The sequence below is a fragment of the Paramormyrops kingsleyae genome, chromosome 2 (assembly GCF_048594095.1).
Source record: "Paramormyrops kingsleyae isolate MSU_618 chromosome 2, PKINGS_0.4, whole genome shotgun sequence".
Lineage (NCBI taxonomy): Eukaryota > Metazoa > Chordata > Actinopteri > Osteoglossiformes > Mormyridae > Paramormyrops > Paramormyrops kingsleyae.
This window is the reverse complement of record NC_132798.1, coordinates 22,573,098-22,592,533: the sequence shown is the minus strand read 5'-3', so window position 1 is coordinate 22,592,533 and position 19,436 is coordinate 22,573,098. Positions and strand designations below refer to the sequence as shown.

At 43.1% G+C, this 19,436-nt stretch overlaps 1 protein-coding gene across 4 annotated transcripts in view; it reads right to left on the bottom strand.

Annotated features, from left to right (window-relative positions):
* Nucleotides 1-3,102: 3,102 nt before the first annotated feature.
* The window catches only part of rasef (RAS and EF-hand domain containing), a 17,093-nt gene continuing 759 nt past the window's right edge, over nucleotides 3,103-19,436 (bottom strand). Inside the window, exons 1-18 of one of the 4 annotated variants that reach the window (XM_072708027.1) lie at nucleotides 18,050-18,340; nucleotides 17,483-17,795; nucleotides 14,460-14,606; nucleotides 14,144-14,234; nucleotides 10,909-11,004; nucleotides 10,549-10,626; nucleotides 10,351-10,466; nucleotides 9,786-9,854; nucleotides 9,288-9,372; nucleotides 8,163-8,245; nucleotides 7,421-7,631; nucleotides 6,615-6,749; nucleotides 5,807-5,954; nucleotides 5,455-5,536; nucleotides 5,092-5,206; nucleotides 4,761-4,880; nucleotides 3,951-4,027; nucleotides 3,103-3,700 (exon numbers count right to left, since the gene is read on the bottom strand). In XM_072708027.1, coding sequence (XP_072564128.1) covers nucleotides 3,595-3,700; nucleotides 3,951-4,027; nucleotides 4,761-4,880; nucleotides 5,092-5,206; nucleotides 5,455-5,536; nucleotides 5,807-5,954; nucleotides 6,615-6,749; nucleotides 7,421-7,631; nucleotides 8,163-8,245; nucleotides 9,288-9,372; nucleotides 9,786-9,854; nucleotides 10,351-10,466; nucleotides 10,549-10,626; nucleotides 10,909-11,004; nucleotides 14,144-14,234; nucleotides 14,460-14,606; nucleotides 17,483-17,795; nucleotides 18,050-18,278 — 2,301 coding nt within the window. In that variant the 5' untranslated portion in view covers nucleotides 18,279-18,340 and the 3' untranslated portion in view covers nucleotides 3,103-3,594. Of the gene's footprint in view, nucleotides 3,701-3,950; nucleotides 4,028-4,760; nucleotides 4,881-5,091; nucleotides 5,207-5,454; nucleotides 5,537-5,806; nucleotides 5,955-6,614; nucleotides 6,750-7,420; nucleotides 7,632-8,162; nucleotides 8,246-9,287; nucleotides 9,373-9,785; nucleotides 9,855-10,350; nucleotides 10,467-10,548; nucleotides 10,627-10,908; nucleotides 11,005-14,143; nucleotides 14,235-14,459; nucleotides 14,607-17,482; nucleotides 18,341-19,436 lie in introns of those variants that run through there. The other 3 variants (XM_072708029.1, XM_072708030.1, XM_072708028.1) reach the window with 3 other exon arrangements.

Genomic DNA, 19,436 nt, shown 5'->3' with positions numbered 1-19,436 from the left:
CCTTGGAGGGAACAGACGGTAGCCTCAGGGCTGAGTTAAGAATATGTCAATGAATTTAGTGATTGATTAATTAATTAATCATTTCAGCCAGAGCAGAAACAATGCAATTCGGCAAAGATTATGTGTGTAGGCTTTCAAAAGGTCCCGTTATAAGGACACATGCATAAATAATATTCCATGGCAAACATTTGGGTATGGATGGTGGGGACATGTACTTACCAATATTGTGGAAGTACAGTGTGTGTTTAGGGGGGCGAGGGGTTTATTTGGTCCAAATCAGTATTGAAACCAAACCTGCACTCTTCATAATGTGGTCCAAAAGGACTATATCATTAAGACATGTCATTGAAAAACTCGCTAATGTGAACACTCATTTGGCATGCCAAGTAAAGGGCGCCTGATTGCAGCAGCTGCCGAGATAAATGGCACCACTTGTCCAAATAAAGCAGGGTGGCTGCCCCAGCAGAGCCAGCTGATCTCACAGCTCATGGTGCCTCCAGAATGGCTGCAGAAGCTTCTCCCCCGACTGAGCTGCTCATGAAACCACTTACTGCATTTTCCCACATTAGCCTTCTGGTACAGTGTGTCCTAAGTGACAGATAAGGAATCTGGTCATTAAGTCAGCCCCAGGAGAGTCATTTCTGCAGAATTTGAGGGAACCCGCCCAAGAACATGTTTAGAGTATGTGGTCACACAGAACACGGAAGCATATTGTCTTAATCTGATCCTTCTCCTTGAAGAAAGGACTTATTTCAGGTGTCAACTATTCACTCAGTCAATTTTCAGTCAGTGAAGCATTTATACTTGCAAAACACAGGCCGTGTAATTTTCTGCCTAAGTGATAATTTTAATGAATCACTTGACTTGTGAGACAAAGTGTAAACTGACAAAAACTGACACCCCTCCCCCCCAGGAATGAGCTCTATGTTATGACGGATGACGGCATGTGTTCTTGAAGTTATTAAACATATTATTCTTTATTCATTAAATATTAGCACTTTCAATGAGGTTACAAAGAAGAATGAGCTGTTACATGCTTTTAACAGCGTAATGGCCCATTTCACAAGTCAACTATTGTAATAGTTATAAATATGCTGAGAAAATAAAAAGCAGTCAAAAATAGTGTTAATGTTTAAAGAATTTCTGAACAAAGGTCATTCTAATTCAAATTATAACCTGAATTGGTTGTAAATGCTACATCTTTCCATAAGGAAGGTTAGATCAGTTACACTATTGTACTACACTAATCTAGATAATAGTAGTAACTACTTAATTGCAATAAACATTTTTAATACAAAGTACCACTTTTTGATCTTATGCAAACAGGAATTATACAAACAGATAATATAGGAGGAAGGAGGTTCATTCTTAACCCTGCAAGAACAGTTTATGCTGAAATGTGTTAACTCCAAGAAACAGTTTTTACGTTGCAAAAAAACAGGTAAAAAACTGAGAATCGCACATATGATTACAGCTGTGGCAAATACTGAGGCGCTTCAGCAATGCAGGATGACGATCCCGTTTGTATTTGTTTCCGACCTCCCTCACTGGTCATAATAACAATTTAAAACACACAATTAATATAAAGTATGATGGTGCATTTTATAAAATCTACAATGAAGAACCAGAACACATTTCCTGTTTATAATTGGTGAGTAGCTACTGGGAATAGGGAATATGACAGTATCCTCAGGCAGGGGTCAAAATCTGACACAAAATACATCATATCTAATGAAAGCCTGAAAAATGAAACATTTAGAGTCAACAATTGGCTATTTACTGTATTTGGCCAATAAATATCAGCCTCTGAGTACCTCTCAGATTAAAACCCCAATGCAGGCTACACTCCCACCCATCAGGCCTGATTTATAGAGCCCACATGAAGAGTGAGAAATGCCTTCTCCTCTCCTCACAGCAATAACGTCCCTGACATGACGATTATGAAGAGTGTCAAAAAGGCCCAAAGATTTCAGCGGTCTATGTTGGGGTTCGCAATCTCAATTAAGGGAACAAACTGCATATTTCCTAAGTGCCCTGTGTTAGAAAACCCTGATTAAGGGAGGGGGCTGTGAATGAGGGCAGGTTAAGATGATTCCAAGGGCCCCTGAGTGGCAGCGGCCTTAAAAAGTTTGAACATAATTGTATTGGTCTGGGTTGGGGGCCCGATACGATATACATTCATGGGGCCCAAAATGTCTAGCGGCACCCCTGCATGCACCTGTTACTGCAGGCTTGAGGATCAAACACACAGTTGCTGTTTCTACTGGACAAAGAAACCCACATCAGTGTCACCCCCACCAGCAACATCAGATGGTAGTTTTATTAAATATGCTTAACGTTTTAATAATAGTATTATTAACAATAACAATTTAGCATAGAGTTCACATATAATTTAACAATGTAAATAGACTATTAACAGAACAGAACCAAAGTTTACAGTCGAGGTGTAATACAATCTACCTTTCTATAGGTTTGTGTAAAAAGCTAGTTGCTGATTTTAATTTTCCCACCACTAGAGGGAGGAAATTTCAAAGTTGGTGACGCCAACCACCTCATTTGGGTAGAGAAATATGGAAACGCTGCAGGAGGTCCTGAAGCCCACCACCCCACATTTTGTCACAGCTCCCTCCAAAGTCAGCTAAACAGCCCCTATCCCAGTGCCTCGTGGTCCAATGGGAGTCAGCGCCAGGTTGGGTGGGCTGAGCTGCTCCTGGGGATCCTCCCCAGGCAAAGTGGCTGCGACATTTTTTTCCGCTCATTTTCCGTACAAAGCCCAGAGGCTCATCTTAAATCTGTCACATCTGCACAACCGAAACCTCGCGGCACACGACAACAAGGACACTCGCTTTCTGCAGAGCTTACAAACGCAGCATCTGCAAGGTGTTCCTCTGAGCTGACATGTTTATTTTGGAATCCTGTTCCAAGACCTACTCCAGACACGGCCCGCTCTAATCCGCAGACGGCACTGGAGAAACACTGAGTACCCAAGGGGGTGTCCGATGTGGCTGGCAGCCAGTTCTTATGTGTGAAAACATGCCAGAGATCCACACCGTGTGTGGACACCAGTGTTCCTCTGAGTTTACAACATGCCAGAGATCTGTGCCATGTATGGACACCAGTGTTTATCTGAGTTTACAACAGAACAGAATATCCAGGTATCCAAATGAGTACTCAGTAATCAGTACTCTTTCAGACAACAGTACTTGGGTGCCTCACCTAAGTATCCCTGATGTGACTAAAGGCACAATTGCTATTCCCCAGTACAAACTACACGCAATCACTCTGACATCATAAGCGACCCCCAGCATATCTATGACATCATAGTAGAAGTGCATATATGGTAAAATACAGTTGCCGTGGCAAGCTAAGACAAGGAGGAGGTGCCTGGTTGTTTTTATGCTAGTTGGTGAAAACAATTGTTTTGACTTTGGTTACTTGCTAGTCCCAGGAAATACCTTGTACGCTTTTGTTTGAAAGCATAACAATGCAAACCTTCTGCTCACTCTGCCTGCTTAGAAAGTAAGGAGATACAGTGTAGAAATGTGGACGTCTTCTGCTGGAACAGGATTTGGGACAGCCATCTTAGTCGTCGCTCTATGCCGTGCAGCAGTTGATGTTGGACAATTTTTTGTTGTGACTTCCTGTCAGGCTTGTGACTGAAACAAGATCCTTGTCTTTGTGTACTTGTCTTTTCACCTCCCTAAAGGGAAAAAAATAACAGAATGTGTCGAGCCAATATTCTGCTTAGCCCAGGATAGCCACTACTAACTTGCACCTAATATCTGCTCTTACTTTCTTCTTGGGTCAATCACCTAGGACAATGTAGACCCCTAGACTCTCCCAGTGTTACTGGGAACTGGGAGAGAGCAAAAAACATGGACCATATGGTTGCCAGGACCGGGTTGAGAAACACTGACCTAGGAAACAAATGCACATTTGCCACTCCTTACCGAGCGAGGTGCAGCACCGCTTCGATTACATTGGAACCATCTTTGGCACTTGTTTCACAGAACAGCGCGTTGTACGTCTGCGGAGAACACAGAACACGATGGGTGTCACCTGACCGCAGCTTGAGGTTTTATCAGGGCCGTAGCCACGATTTTTAAAATACAGAGGTCAAAAGTGTGAGCGCTTCCGAGGTGTGTCCCGTGTGATCATGGTTATTGGAGCTGCAGAAAATATACTGAGGACTTGACCTCAATTGTAGGTAGAGGCTTGAGTTTTATTAAAGATCAAGACACATTGTATCCTCCGCCTTTCATCTCTGAATCAACCAGAGGCATAAACTATAAATAACTCTTCCAATTAACAATATAAGATTTCAATCATTACATCCGTCTTCCATAACTCTAGCATAGGACTGTGAGGTGGGTCTGGAGTCTATCCCAGGAAGTATAAGGGGCAGGGCTGCAGAACATGAAGGATGGGATGCCAAGCCAACATGGGGCACCAGCTGATGTACAAGCCTGAATGCATGGGTTTGGGATGTGGGGTGAAACAGGAGTACTTGGAGGACACACGCAGACCTCACCAGGGAGAAGATGCTATCTCCACACTCAAAGACGTGGAGACAGGAACCTAACCCCCAACCCAGGGGGTATGAGACCCTAAATCCTTCCCAACAATCCACCAAACCACCTCAATCATTTACAAATGACATTGGATGTGGGACAGGACTCAGTGTTCTACAGGTGGAACATGTTCCCAGCGGAGTGTTTCCCAGTGTCTCCTTTACAGGAGCTGCTTCCATGAAGCCTCACCATGGCCAGCTTCTCCCCATAGTTGGCTGGAACACATTTGATCCCATCCTCCAGAGTCTGCTTCCGCAGGTCTGCCTTGTTTCCCACAAGCATGATAGGAATGTCCTCGTGAGACACATCCTGCACCAAAAGATGGCGGAAGTTTGAATGAGGACAATTACCGTGCCAAAAAAAAACAATAAGAAAGCTATGAGGTTTCTCTGTGTTAGTGAAGTAAAGCTAGGCACTGTGACGATGACAGGTGACGTCACTCTGGAACCTGCCAATTACGAAGGCATGAGGTCTTTCATAAAGCACAAGGTCTTCACAGAGACCAGAGAGGACACACTACCTCAATCATGTCCACCCACTCTCGCACATCCAGGAAGCTTTTCTCACAAGTGACATCGTACAGCAGAAGCACACCATCTGCTCTTCTGAAGTAGGACTTGGCAATGCTCCGAAACCTGAAATATACCATAACAGAAAGATACTTACGACTGAAATTCCTGACTACGATTCGAAGAGAGTTTTATATATAAAAAAACAGGCATCACGTTGACTTCTGTTCTCATGTTTACCAAATCTGCTTAATGTGCTCCAAAAAGGACATCCTGGAATCAGTTCACTGTGTTTCACCAACAAATCCACACCAAACAAAAGGAATTCACAGCCCCACACAAATTACGCATGTGGGATTCCTGCAGGTTCAGACCTTTCTTGTCCAGCAGTGTCCCAGAGCTGCAGGACTGTCGGTTCTCCGTCCACCACCAAGGTCTTCATCTGGAAGTCCACACCTGACCAGCCCCAAGCACAGAGGTCAGGCATAAGGATGTGGTCATAAAACTCAGAGCACAAAGTACGCAAGTGCTGTGAAGTCAATCATACAGAAGAACTAGAACACGAGAAGGACTAAATCACATAAAACACAACTCCAGAAGCTGCCATTCGGTTAGATGACCACTTTACAACATGCACAGCAGCAAAATGGGCCCTTTATACAGGAAGTAATTAGCATGGCCCTCGTTAAAGCTAACAAGTGTGGCGTCGTGCTGACCAGCCTGTACCCAGGGTAGCGCTGGTGTTTCCTCTGAACTCATTCTTGCAGAGTCGGTGGAGGAAGCTGGACTTTCCCACGGCCGCGTCTCCCGCCAGGACGATCTTGTATGTAGTATCCGACACCATGTACTTCGAACTGTCCTCTTCCTTGTCATCCTGCAAGAAGAAGAAAGGTCACAGCCGGGAACTCACATACCCCAAGACACTCCAAATGATGCTAGAATGATGACACATTATCTTCTGGTTACCAAAACAGAAGGGACTGTTTGCAAAAAAATTAAATGTAGACCCCAGGCCCCTCTGCAACCATGACCAAGTGGTTAAAAGATGGATGGATGGATGGATGGATGGATGGACAGACAGACGGACGGATGGCTAACAGATGATGCTTTATCTCATGGCATGTTGAGCTCACCTCATTTCATCATGGTTTTAATTTAGTCTGCAAGAGATATATTGTGTTTGGAGCCCTGACATTAATTCATTTGAATAATTTGGAATAACTTTCTAATTTTTTTAATCTATGACATAGTTTTCAGGAGGCTGGTTAATGGTTAGACAGGGTATAAACAGGAGTTCCTCTTTGCACGTCACCATGCATGTTTAGCCTTCAATGATTCTTTCGGAGTGCAAACCATCCTGCCATCTTCTACTCAATTTTCCCGAATAAGGACATGAGGAAAACTTGCAACCTCCATTCACACAGAGCGGGGGAAGGAATTCCAGCCCCCTGCCCTGATGTTGTAAGGCAAAGTGGGTACCCACTCCTCTCATTTCGCATGTTCTCCTCCCTCCATCTGCTTCTGCCCCCCGTACCTGGGCGGAGATGGCGGACAGGCACTTCCGCGCTGAGGTTCCGGAGCTGCTCCTGCTGATGGGGTTTGATGGTTTCCAGTCCAGAACCGACGCCTCCCTGGGCCCAAACGCTGCCTCCTCCTGAATGTCCGGCACCTGGAAACATCCATCAGTGTGATCACCTGTCAGAAACGGTTACAGCCTGACACCTACAGTACATCACCCGGGCAGCAAAGATATCAATTCATGCCAAAAACAGCTGGATACATGCAGGAGGCCGGCAGGGGTCGACTGAAAAGGTCCAGGTAACAGCACAACACAGAGCTGGTGCAGTAAACAGTGTAAATAACTCTGGATGTTTTTGGGAATGTTTCCTTTAGACCTGCCCTGATTTAGAAGCATACAGAAGGCAGAGAATATAATGTAAGATGCGAAATGCCCAGTGGACTTCAAAGGTCATGGGGGGGTGATATATGTGGAGATTTGTGTGCGTGTGTATTAAGGGTGGGGGGAAGCTGAAAGGTCAGAGTGGTGGGGGGGTCATGGTAATACCTCTGAGAGAAACTAAGCAGCCAAGAGAAGGTCAGGCTTCAGAGGGACTGATCTGAACGTGAGCTCAGGGCTGCGGGGGTCTGCCTGGCTCCCGCGTCTGTTTACGTAAAGCGCTTGCGTGTGTGCTCGCAGGTTTTGGCATGCATGCACACTGTGCTTATGGAGCGAGCGGTCGCATCCTCAGGTCCATGTTCAATCTGCTTAGTTGCATGGAGTGTTTGCGTGATTTTGCATGCATGCATGCAGTACACGTGTGCAATGGCTGCATTCCTCACATCCATGTCCGACGCATCCCCCGCCAGGCTCTCAGCCGTTCCCGCCGGCCTGTGTGCGCCTTTCCGCACGTCCGCCTCTGAGTCATAGCCATTGGAGTCACGCAAGGTGGACAGGCCGCTGTCGAAGCAGCTCTCGCAGCTGGGCCGGCGCATGGGGTCACACAGAGCCAGGGAATCGCAGTCCTCGTCCTGGTAGGAGGAGTGAGACGACCTGGGGGGGGGGCAACAGCCAGCACCCAATCACCCATTACACCTGATTCTCAACCTGTGGGTCACAACCCAAATGTTAGGTCGTAACAAGTTCTGAAAGTGTGTGTATGTGTGTGTGTGGATTATGTTTGTGTTACATTGTGGGGACCAAAAACCTGTTTTTTTGACATTGTGAAGACCATTTGATCTGTGAATGTAATCAAAAAACTAAAAATGTATTTACTTTGGTTACTTATGGTTAAGGTTAGGGCTGGGTATGGGTTAAGGTCGTCATTGTTGGGATCAGAGTTTTCTCCATATAAATGAAAAGAGAGTCCCCACAATGCTATAATTACAAATGTGTGTGTGCGTGTGTGTGTTTGTGCATGTGTGTTTGCGTTTGTGTATGGTGTGTGTGTGTGTGTGTGCGTGCGTGTGTGGGTGTTTGTGCGTGTGTGTGTGTTTGTGCGTGTGTGTTTGCGTTTGTGTATGGTGTGTGTGTGTGTGTGTGTGTGTGTGTGTACCCACCGCCCTCCCGGTTCTTTGCCCCTACCTGTCGAAACAGGGGGAGTGGCAGCCGGCGAACCTGGGACTGGCCCTGGAGATGGTGCTCCCCGGTGAGGTGTTGTGCACCTGCTGTGACAGAAGCTATTTTAAGGGTTCTTTGTTAAGAATAACCGGCATCCTGCTGGATTGCCGTAGTAAGAGCAATTAACAAACACCACTGATTCCTAGTTCCTTAATTCATGCACCTGTCATACTCTGCTGTTTTGCATTATAAATTCATGAACACACGTTATCAATTGATTTTGTGAACTAGTGGAATGTGGTAACACAATGAACACAATGCGGTGACACAGTAAAACCCCAAGGACCATGTTTTTGCTCTAAGAATAATTAACACATTAACAGCTTAACTGGAGACACACACACTCACACACACACACCTCGACTGTGAATTCCTAGTTTAAGGGTAACATGAAAATGCTCAACAATTCTTCTGAGCAAATCAATGAATTTGTTTCTCTGTGGCACGATGCATAGAATGTAAAGCACGCCTACAAATCCATCTACATAAAGCTGCATTAATATCTAAGAAAACACACAGCCTCAACCCCTTCCTTCTTTTACTGGAAAAAAAATGTATCTAACACCCCCGCAACACAATATTCATTGTATAAAAAAAACCTGTAAGAATATGGAGCGATATTTCCTGAAAAAATTGTCGCCAAGATAATAGACAATTTAAAAAGTGCATTGTTTCCATTTTACAGGAATCCTTGAACATAAGTCTTTGATTTAATTGAGGTAAGAAATGGGGAAAGCAAAGCTTACATAGGCTTTCATAGGCTTACATAAAAGGGAGATTATTTATTTGCCAGGCCTATTACTGTTAAATTAAACTTATTCACCAGCACACCTTTACGATGGTGGGGGGGGGAGGGGGGGTTGACGCAGATGGGCCAGCAACAGGAAGTTATAAAGTGAGTTCGACTGATACAATAGTATCACTTCCATTTTCACCAACCTAAATGAACACGACTGAAAAGCCGAGAGCTGCTGCTACTCCCGCTTCTGTAACTGTACTTGGCCTCTAGAGGGCACTGCATCCTCTCAGGCCCCCTCATGGCAGCAGAAGCACACCGATGCCCTTCGGCACTTTCCGTGGCCGCCTTACCAGACTGCGGTTGTACTTGCTGAGGCTGTTCTCCAGGGCGGTCCTCAGCCCGTCGTTGCTGTCATGAAGCTTCCTGTTTGCCGACCTGAGAAGAGCAGACGGAATACCAACTGAAGATGAAATAAGTAAAAAAAATCTTTCATCCCATTTTATCAGCAACTGACAAAAAAAGCCTAAAAATGTGTCTCCAAATACTGTACGGTAGCAGTGTGCAGCGGTTTTTACAAAGAAAATATTCTGGGGAAGTACCGAGAGTAAATCAGTAACTTTTTTGTCCCCCTCTGTAGATTTTCCCGACCAAGTGGGGGTGAGGAAATCCCTTTTGGTTCATCGGTACCAAAGGCAGGAGGGGGTTTCCTCAGTTAAGATCTCGCAGTCAACTAGGAATGTCTTGGCAATCCAACAAAAATCAATGTCATATTCTACAATAGCAGACAGGCATTCCAAGTGGGTTTCAGACTTAGCTGCACTTCCTGTTGAACATCCGACCAAACTTACTGGAGGATTTCAATCTGTCGCTCCAGGCTATCCCTCTCATCAGTGTAGCCTCTCATCAAGGCTTCGTCTCTGAAGAGAGAGAGAAGATCCATCACTCTGGGCTCTGTGTCACGCAGGCACCCACCTGTGCGGCGGAATGCAGTCACAGCAAAGACAGCCTCGGCCATCCACATGTAATCAAATCTAGTGACACAGTTTAAATCTTCTGTCCCAGGCTGGGTTGCCAGGCAACAACAGGCCAAACTGCCCCCTTTTCGTGAGTTTCTTTGTGCGGCTGAGATCAGTCCAGGATATCCTGTTACCACCGAGGTGAGCGTGTCAGAAGGACGTCACACGGGCTGGGAATAATCTGACGGGTCGGCCCCGCGTGCTCAGCCCAGCTGGGTGGACGGATCACTAGACAATTCGCTTGTTTGCAATTGGTGTGGTGCAAATTATGTAAACCAGAAGTTGTGACCTTTGACCCGTCCAGCAGTGAAACATGAGAGAAATCTCAACACTGTCCTAACAGCAGACACAAGAGAAGCTCTTTTATGAGTTATTAGGTAATTAATTATTCAGTAACCTTTCACAGTTTAGGCTTTGATCAGTGTAGTCGCTCTTCAAACTGTCGAGTTCACTCTGCAGAAAGGCGATGTTTGTGTGAGATTCCAGCAGTTCCTTCTTCAGCTGCTGATTCTCCTAAAATAACGCAAAAGAAAATCAACATTCCGCCATCGCAGGGCTGCACGTGTGGCAGTGAGGAGGCGCAGGAAGCCCTTACCAGGGTTAATTTACTAATCTTCCTCTTCAGTCCAGGGGCCTCATCTTTCAGGCTGATATTCTTATATTGCTCCTCGATCTGAGAAGAAGTGGAAGTTCTTACACGGTGAGCTCACGCCAAAGCAACGGTGATTGACAGACACAGAAAAGGTGGCGGCGTGTGGTGCCTCTGGCTTGCACATAAAACTGAATTGAATTTAATTAGGGATGAATGCCAGTATCTGGTTGTGAGTTCGAATCCCATGGCCAACAGAGGATGTGTATCATACAGGCATTGGATGCCAGCAGACCCTGCACTCTGACATCAAACTTTCTTCACTTGTACGTCACCCAACGCAGCCTGACGCACGCCTGCTCGTACCTTCTGCATCTTCCGGATCTTGTGCTGCAGCTCACACACTTCGGACTCGTACTGCCGCTTCAGCTCGCTGAGGGCCGATTCCGTATTCCTGGCCTCCTGTGGGAACCCTTCATCAGTGACAAACCCGAGAGCCTCCTCCCCTTCAAGACCTGATCAGTGAGTTGCACGGTCAAATCTTAGAAATGTCTCTATACTGTAGGTCCTCCTTCACTAAACACCATCCAAACATTTCTATAAGCAAAACTGCAAAAAATGAATAGCAAAGACCATTGAAGCTTCACATTTGAATCTTATTATCCTCTCATGTTACCATAGTCCTACCCCTTAGAGCTCTATGAAACCACACACATAAGCCAAAAGCGCAGATCCACTGGAATCTAAAAATAAATACAATGAAAGCCACCAAAGGCACCTACAAAGCCTGAAAGGGCTAGAAATGAATTACTCTCGCAACAGTCTGCTTACAACAATTCTGCATCCCGTCATTTATTTACACAGCTGACGTAGTCCCAGCCGGTCACAGAGCCGGGACTCAGGAGAGCCCCCAGAGCCTGCCAGAGCAACGCTGTGTCATGGTAGGTCTCCTGCCAAGCAAACAGCATCTGCTGATAAGGGGCAGGAATAAAACACTAAACAAACTGCTGCAAACGTTCCAGGACTCACCGGGTGACAAAGGAACGCGGGCGTTTCTATGGAGATGTACTATAAACAATAAACAGACCAGCTGTACATTTTATGTTATAACCCGATTTTACATTCTGTCACATAACATAACATAACATCACTGGGATTTTATTCTCAGTATCTGATTGCTGTACTTCTAAAATTACCATCATGTATTGCCACATTTCATTAAAGCATGAATACTTTTTTATACAGATTTGTTGTAATGAAAATTTCATTTTAATGAACAATTTCACGGTTAACAATGTGACAATAAGACTGATTTTTTTATTAATTAAATCTAATTTTTATATTCCTTATAAGATCTACCCATCTTACGGCACTCACCGTTTATGCTGGGTGCTGTAAGCTAAATTCTTAATTAACTAATTAGGCTTGATTAAGCCATGGATCGAAAGAATCAATTAAAACCAAAAGATTTTAATTAAAGTCATGTTATATCAAATTTTTAATTTTCACATTCATTTCCCAGCTGGGGAATAACTGAAATAGAAAAAAATGACCAGAGGTTTCTAAATACTTCGTCCTTGCATTTACAATTAATGAGTGTTCATTATTAGCAGTTTTCATTTCATCAATAGTTAGACATTTGTGACCAATTAATTAAAGAATTAAATCATCTACATAATTAATTATTAAAGATATTATCATTTGAAGCTCCAAAATTAAAGGAACATATTCTCAAAGAACTGCAACAGATTCTTAAAATGTTAAGTGTTTGTCCTATGTATTGTTACACTGTGTCTTTCTGCAGAAAACATGCAAGTAAGCCATTAAGCAAGTACATAATGTTCATTGTACTCAGTACTTTTACTAGTACAAATGACAATACAGCTGTTTTTGTTTGAATCCTTGAATAAAAGCAAACTTGTAGCAAGTCCATAAATAACATATTCAATCACACCACTGAGACTGTTTGCCATATTCAGTTAATATCTCCCTGAAGTAGGGCTGCTCGATTATGGCAAAAATAATAATCACAGTTATTTGGGTCAATATTGAGATCACAATTACTTAACACGATTGCTCATTGACTTATTATAGAAATATTATGCGTTTATTGAACTTTAAAAAAAAGAACTCCAAATATAATTCGACTGAGAAAAAAATAAAAAAGGCTGTAATGGGGTGCAGCGGATATATAACAGAAGCGTGTGTGTGTGTGTGTGTGTGTGTGTGTGTACGTGCGAGCGGGTTTACCTATCCTTATGGGGACATAATGTCCCCATAACGTGATAAATATCCATTTTTTTTCCCTTATGGGGACCGGTTTCCTGGTCCCCATAAGGGAAAACTCTATTTTATAAAAATCGGTGATTGCTATGAAAAAAATAAAATGCAAAAAACTCTTGTATTTTGTTAGGTTACTTATGGTTATGGTTAGGGCAGGGTAGGGGTTAAGGTTGTCATAGTTAGCGTTAGCATTTTTCCCATTGAAATGAATGAGCGGTCCCCATAAGGATATGTTTACCCTACATGTGCGTGCATATGTGTGTGTGTGTGCGCGTCTTTGCACCAAGGTTTGTAGGTGTTGGCGTATTCATAGCTAAAACAAACAGCTATTCCAATGCAAATATTCCAGGTTACCACCAAGCAGACAGTTACAGTACATAACACTAACAGTGACCGCAGGACTGGTTAGCCAGTGAGAAGCTCTTACTAATGCTACAGAGGAAGGTCCTTCAATCCATCCATCCATCTTCTTACTGCTTATGCAGTACTGAGCACAAGTCATGCTTCAGAAATGTAAACACTGGTACCAAGCTAAAATAATCAAAATAATTAAATATTAATGGAAAATAAACAAGACTGAACAAGACTGAGCGCTTTCACAAACCATTATTCATAACAAATATAAGTAACGTTCTCCGACTTTGTCAGCAGTCCGTCAGAAGCGCCGTGCTTTGAGACCCAGTAAAACACAGCGCTGACCCCCACACCCTGCTTCTAACAGTGCAAATGCAAATGCCCTAGAAACATAGCTTCATGGTGACAGGATGTAAGGAGGCATATTCTGTGTTAATAACACATAAGCCTCAGTCAACACATCCCATATACGCCATTCTGCTGTTAGAGGCGAAGGCCGCAAAGCCCCTCTGATTCAGTCAGCTGTTACTGCGAACGGAGATCAGCGGTCGCTGCGTCTTCAGGGGGAAGACTCGTCCACTTGCCAGAAACATTTTAGTGCGGATAACAGCCGCTCAGCCTGTCAGTCCCACAAATCGCGAGCATCTTTTAGAATAACTTAGTCAAACACACAGTCAGCTTAGTTAACATCCGGTACTATTATTCCTACTGCAGCATTATAATGCAGTTATAACGCAGTTAAAGTATAGTAACTGATTGATTCATTCCAGCACAATAAACTGGGCTGCAAGTACTGACTTGAAAACAACACTCCCTTATGACTCAATAAATATGACTCAGCAGAAAGACTGAACCAATCATTGTGGTGGATGAAAACATACATACAGTACATTAGGGAGGGATATATACCCCACAGAGCAGAATCACATGGGCCTGACAGATCAGAGTTAGCTAGCGCTTTCACCTGCTGCCGCACTGCGCTCTCCGTGGCCTGAATGCGCTCTTCCATCTCCTCCTCCATCTCGCTGAGCTGCATGGTGGCTTTGTCTTGAGCTCTGGCGAGCACGCAAACACGTTTTGCTCATTATGTGTTTTGTGCACTTTTTAAATTGTGTATTTCAAATTATTGCAGTCATGTACACAGCTGTGACATCAGAAGTGTCAGGTTTTCCTGTGTACTCAAATGCCTCATGACAAACTGGGTTTACTGGGTTCTCCCATCCTGGGATTACGGTGCCCTGCAGTCTACGCTCCCAGGATAAGGTGATGTGCATGCCTACCTTTTGACCGCCAAGGCCAGATTTTCCATCTCCGAGTTCTGCAGTTTGATCTCCCTAATGAAGTTGATGATGACCCGTTCATACTGAGGCAGCATCCTGGGCTCGATCAGGTGAATGTTCTGGTACAGGATGGCGGCCTGTTCATCCCTGCAACACAACAACATGAATCACATTAAATTCAGCCTTAAAAGGAGACTTGTAGTTCATCACCTGGCTTACTCTGTCATCTAACTTGCTAATGTATCTGAACTATTCCCAGGGAGAAGCACTGATCAATGATGCACCCATCAACAGCTGCATCTTTTACATTCAGCACGTCATTCACTACTGCAAATACTGTGAGGAATTTGTCCAGAAATTACAGCACTGGGACAATTAGGTCAAGCTATGGTAAACAGGCAAAGCAAACATGCCAACAACCAACTCAACTGTCAAACATTTTTGAGAATTCCCTGTAACACCTGTAACTATAATATTTATATAATAATCACAAAACAGAAAAAAGTAACAAGCCTTTGACTTCATGATTCATTTAACAGGCTGAAGTTTCCTGTATCTTTTCTTGTATTACTATCATGTTATGAAGTATTATCTATTTGTTTAGTGGCTGTTATAGTTTTTTATAAAGCTGCCTCACCACTTAAAAGTATTGACATGTTGAGTTTTAAAGTATACAAATAGCTCAAGCCAGTATTAGCTACTGTTTCAACTGTAGCGAAGCTGGTGTATTCAGCTTTATCACCATGACAACCGTCTAAATAGTAAAGCCTCAAAAAGGGAATTTAAGTTATTTTACCAGGCGGGGTGTGACTTTAACCACAGGTCTATCTGTAGGTGAAGATGACAGCTTTGCAAAATGACTGAAGAGTTTAACTGACTGTTATACTCATCTTACCACGAAAAGGCAGACAAGCCCGTACTGGAGGAATATTACAGAACAACAATAATACAAATAATAACTGTAATAACTGATAAGAGCGGCAAAGTGACTCAGTAGGTAGATGTTCCAATCCAGTCATTTTTAAATGACTCTATATTCACAGACCACTACCCTCTCCAGTCATTAGACTGTTTTGTCAAACTGCAGCCTCCACCCCCGTACACCACAACCATGACCTACATAAGCGGTTAAAAGATGAATGGATGGATGGATGGATGGATGGATGTGTGTGGAGATGAATGCAGGATCTTTGTAAACAGTCAGGCAGTATAATATTTTCAGAGAAACGTTCCACTAAAATGCAGACCGCCTCCGAGATCATTGTTTTTCATGTCATTTTTAACTTAGCAGGCATGTTCACCCAACAATACAGCTCATTAATAGGCCATTTAATTAATAGGCCATTTATAGTAATTAATATTTATCCTGAAGAAAGGGATGTAGACCTGGAGAAGCAAATTGATTTTTTTCCTGAGATCCAAATTCCATCAGTGACACAAAGACAAACTTAAAGTTAATTTTGCCAACTGGGGGCATGAAACTCACAATTCGGATTTAAATGTGTTTTGGTTCGGATGTGGACCAGAGTCCGGCACTCGAGTACCTCGGCTGTGGACCTCAGTCATTCCTCACCAACATAACCTCAGAGAGCCTCCTTTAAGCTGCCATACATTATTAAGTCCAGCTTACTAAAACCTACACCACCTGTGGCCTGATTAAAATAATTAGCACTTCTGAAATTAAGTGAACTTTCTGAAATATTATACGGCATGCTGTTTGACAGTAGCTACACCTTAATCGGGCGCCTGCAGTTATTCTGACATTTTCTGCAAAGTTACACTTTCCCACAACAGCAGTTTCCTACTGAGACTAACAATCTCCTGTGAAAATCAGAAAAAAAAATACATGGACCATGTTATGACTTTACGCTACCATGAAAAATATGACATACATACATACATAACATACATACAGACATACATTTGACCATACAAGCATCAAAATCACGTCCGAGCCTTCTGAGCATGCTCCCTGTTCACTGCATTGATAAGACTTAAACTCAGTTTCACCATATCAGACATCCCACCTTAGGCACACTCGTTTCAGGGAGGGGGGTGAAAGACAAGAGAAGGGGGATGGTGTGCTGGCAAGTCTTATAGTAATATGTTGCACACAGTATCATACTTCGCACTATCAGTCAAAAGTTTTTGCACACACTGAAATTTTCTACATTTGCATGTTACTCACTTAACATTTACTAAAAACATACTCAATATTCTTTGCTAACAAATATGGTTACAGTATGTTCACCATTTCAGTACCTTTATTAGCAAGAAAATGTCATATCTTTGATTCATCAAAGTAACCTCCTCAAGCAGTTATAACATCAGAGAAAAATCAAGGCATCCTTTCTACAAGGGACATCAAATACTGCTCTGTTTCATGAGATGAAACAGTTAACTAGTGCATTTAAAGTTAAAGGACAGCCTAAAACCTGACTATGCCATCACCACACCGCCAGTTAACAGGATGTCAGACATGCACTGTTACATATACTCTCTCCATTTTATAAAGGATTCTTGTTTTATTTTACTTATATCTTCATTTATAGCCGTTCATTCAACTTTCTGATGCTTAACAAGTATGAGTTTGAAGCCAGTCTTGTGGATTCTTTTTTCCTGTATCCTTATTTCCCAGTAGAGACATTCATGAAATGTCGCAAGCATCACGTCTAATTTGATCCATTTTAATAGCAAACATTTCTTCAAAAGTTCCCATAAATAAAACACGCACGGCGGTTAACTGCCTGTGAAAAAAATAGACTGTAAATCGTCATTTCTTCGATTGGAGGTGGAAGCAAAATATTTAATATTTAAACTTATATATCATAATTTTACATAAGCTAAATAGTTTAGTTTTTTCTATTGGCTTAATTTTATATTATTGAAAGAGTACAAATCTGTAGTTAAAACATTAAAAAGCTACGTAAATTTTACCAATTAACAAAAACATAACGAGCACCGTTATATTGACGAGGAGCGCGCTAATAGTCATGCCTAGGCACCGTCTGGGGGCATTTCACCTGGGGATGAGCGCGGCTTGCTCTCCCAGCCGGCTCCGGAACGCCTCCCACGCCAGGGCGTAGCTGTCCCCGCTGCCGCTCTCCATACCCCCGAAGTAGACCAGCTCCGACACCCCGCGGAAGCCGCTGCTAAACTCCTCGAAGTTTATGCTTCCGTCTCGGTCGGCGTCCAGTTTGGAGAATATCGCGTCCACCTCGATGGGCTGGACGCGGAGCTCCGAACAGACCTTGAGGAAGTCCTCCTTCTCAATGCGCCCCGAGTTATTCACATCGCAGGCGTGGAAGAGCATCCGCAGCTGCTCCCGGTCCTCCTCTATCTCCATGAGGAAAGGAGTGCAAGCGGGAGGAAACCACAATGCCGGATTTTAGCGTTAGAAGTTCACCAGGGTTTCCACAAAATTCAAAACTGCCGATATTGCAGCTCCCCAAAAAACAGCTCCACGGTCTAAAATCCAGGTTTGAAAATACAACAGGAATTTACAACTAAGTTAAAAGTTCTAGCAAAACTTAAAAAGAGAGAGATTTTTACGAAAAAACCGAGTTGATCGGAGGTTAGGCGGCGGTCACCTTGCTGTCCCTGCGGGAGCGTAGGGGACGCAGAGTGTCCGCCGGCTGGCTTGTAGTGGCGCTTTACTCTTAATATGGATAAGGCGTGTGTGCCTTTTACCAAGGCTATGCTTCTCGCTCTGCCTTGTTTAACTTTTAAAAAAAAAGCATGAACTAAGTAAACATTACGCTGGCATCCACCCGGAATTAACACGCAACTACTTTCTGACAGTATTGTGTGGGATATCATATTACGATCACTTTTTAACTAATGCATGGAGAATTAATAACGTGACGTTTTCTGTCTTAATAATATTTCTCTTTAATGTGGACGTAGCTAAAAATCCTGCGTTTCTAATTTAGGATGGAAGTAGCATCTCGCTACTGCTCGACTACATGTTTTGCAACTGGAAAACGTATAAGCTATTTATCTAACATCCCAATGCTGTTTAAAAATAAGAATATAGTGTTTATCTGTTCTTAAAATTTGCATTCAGAATTATGCAAGTGTATAAATTATATATTCGGTTTCTTTAATTAAAGGCATTGAGGTATGTATGTATGACCTACAAGGAACAGATTCATCTTCATTAGATTTAAGTGTTTATTTACATTTCGAGGCAAACCAGCTTGGGGAGGGAGGCTAGAGGCAGCCAGCTTTACTGCATGCAGCAGTTGAGGTTAGGGGCTTTGCTCAGGAGCTCAGCAATGATATGATTACTCTGGGAAGTGGAACCCTGGATCTTCTAGACGGGAAGTGATGTTTAAGCTGATGAGCTACACACTAACCCCAGAAGAGGCAGCATGTGCCCCATAATTTGGTGAAAATTCAAAATGAAACACAGTTCAATGAGCAAATGTAAAAATTAAAATGTACCCTGATCAGCATCCCGGGGTTCATTTCCTCTCTCTCTCTCTCTCGCACACACACACACATATTTTAGTTTCCCTTTGTGGGGACAGAAAAAATGTTTCTTTCTTTAAAGGCAGAAAAGATGTCCCCTCAAGGTCAAAATATCAGGTTTTTATGACATCGTAGGAACATTTGGTGTATAATTACAACATACATACATACACACACACACATAATAATCCTGCATGCAGCTATACTGCAGTACAGTGGTACCTCAGTTCTCGAACTCAATAGAACTCTAATTTCTTAGAAGTCGAACCAACAAGTTCAAAAATTTTTTTACCTAGAACTCGATCTGAATCTCAGAAGTCAAACCGTGAATGCCGACCTAAGACAACTTGTACGCACGGAAACAAAGGGTAAAGCTTTAGTCTCAGCCTCGCATTTGCTGTGATAGCATCCTGCATGTTTACACTAGCTGAATACATATATTTAGACAGTAAAAATACATTTAGGCAATGATAGACAGTAACAGTAATTATTATTATATAATAA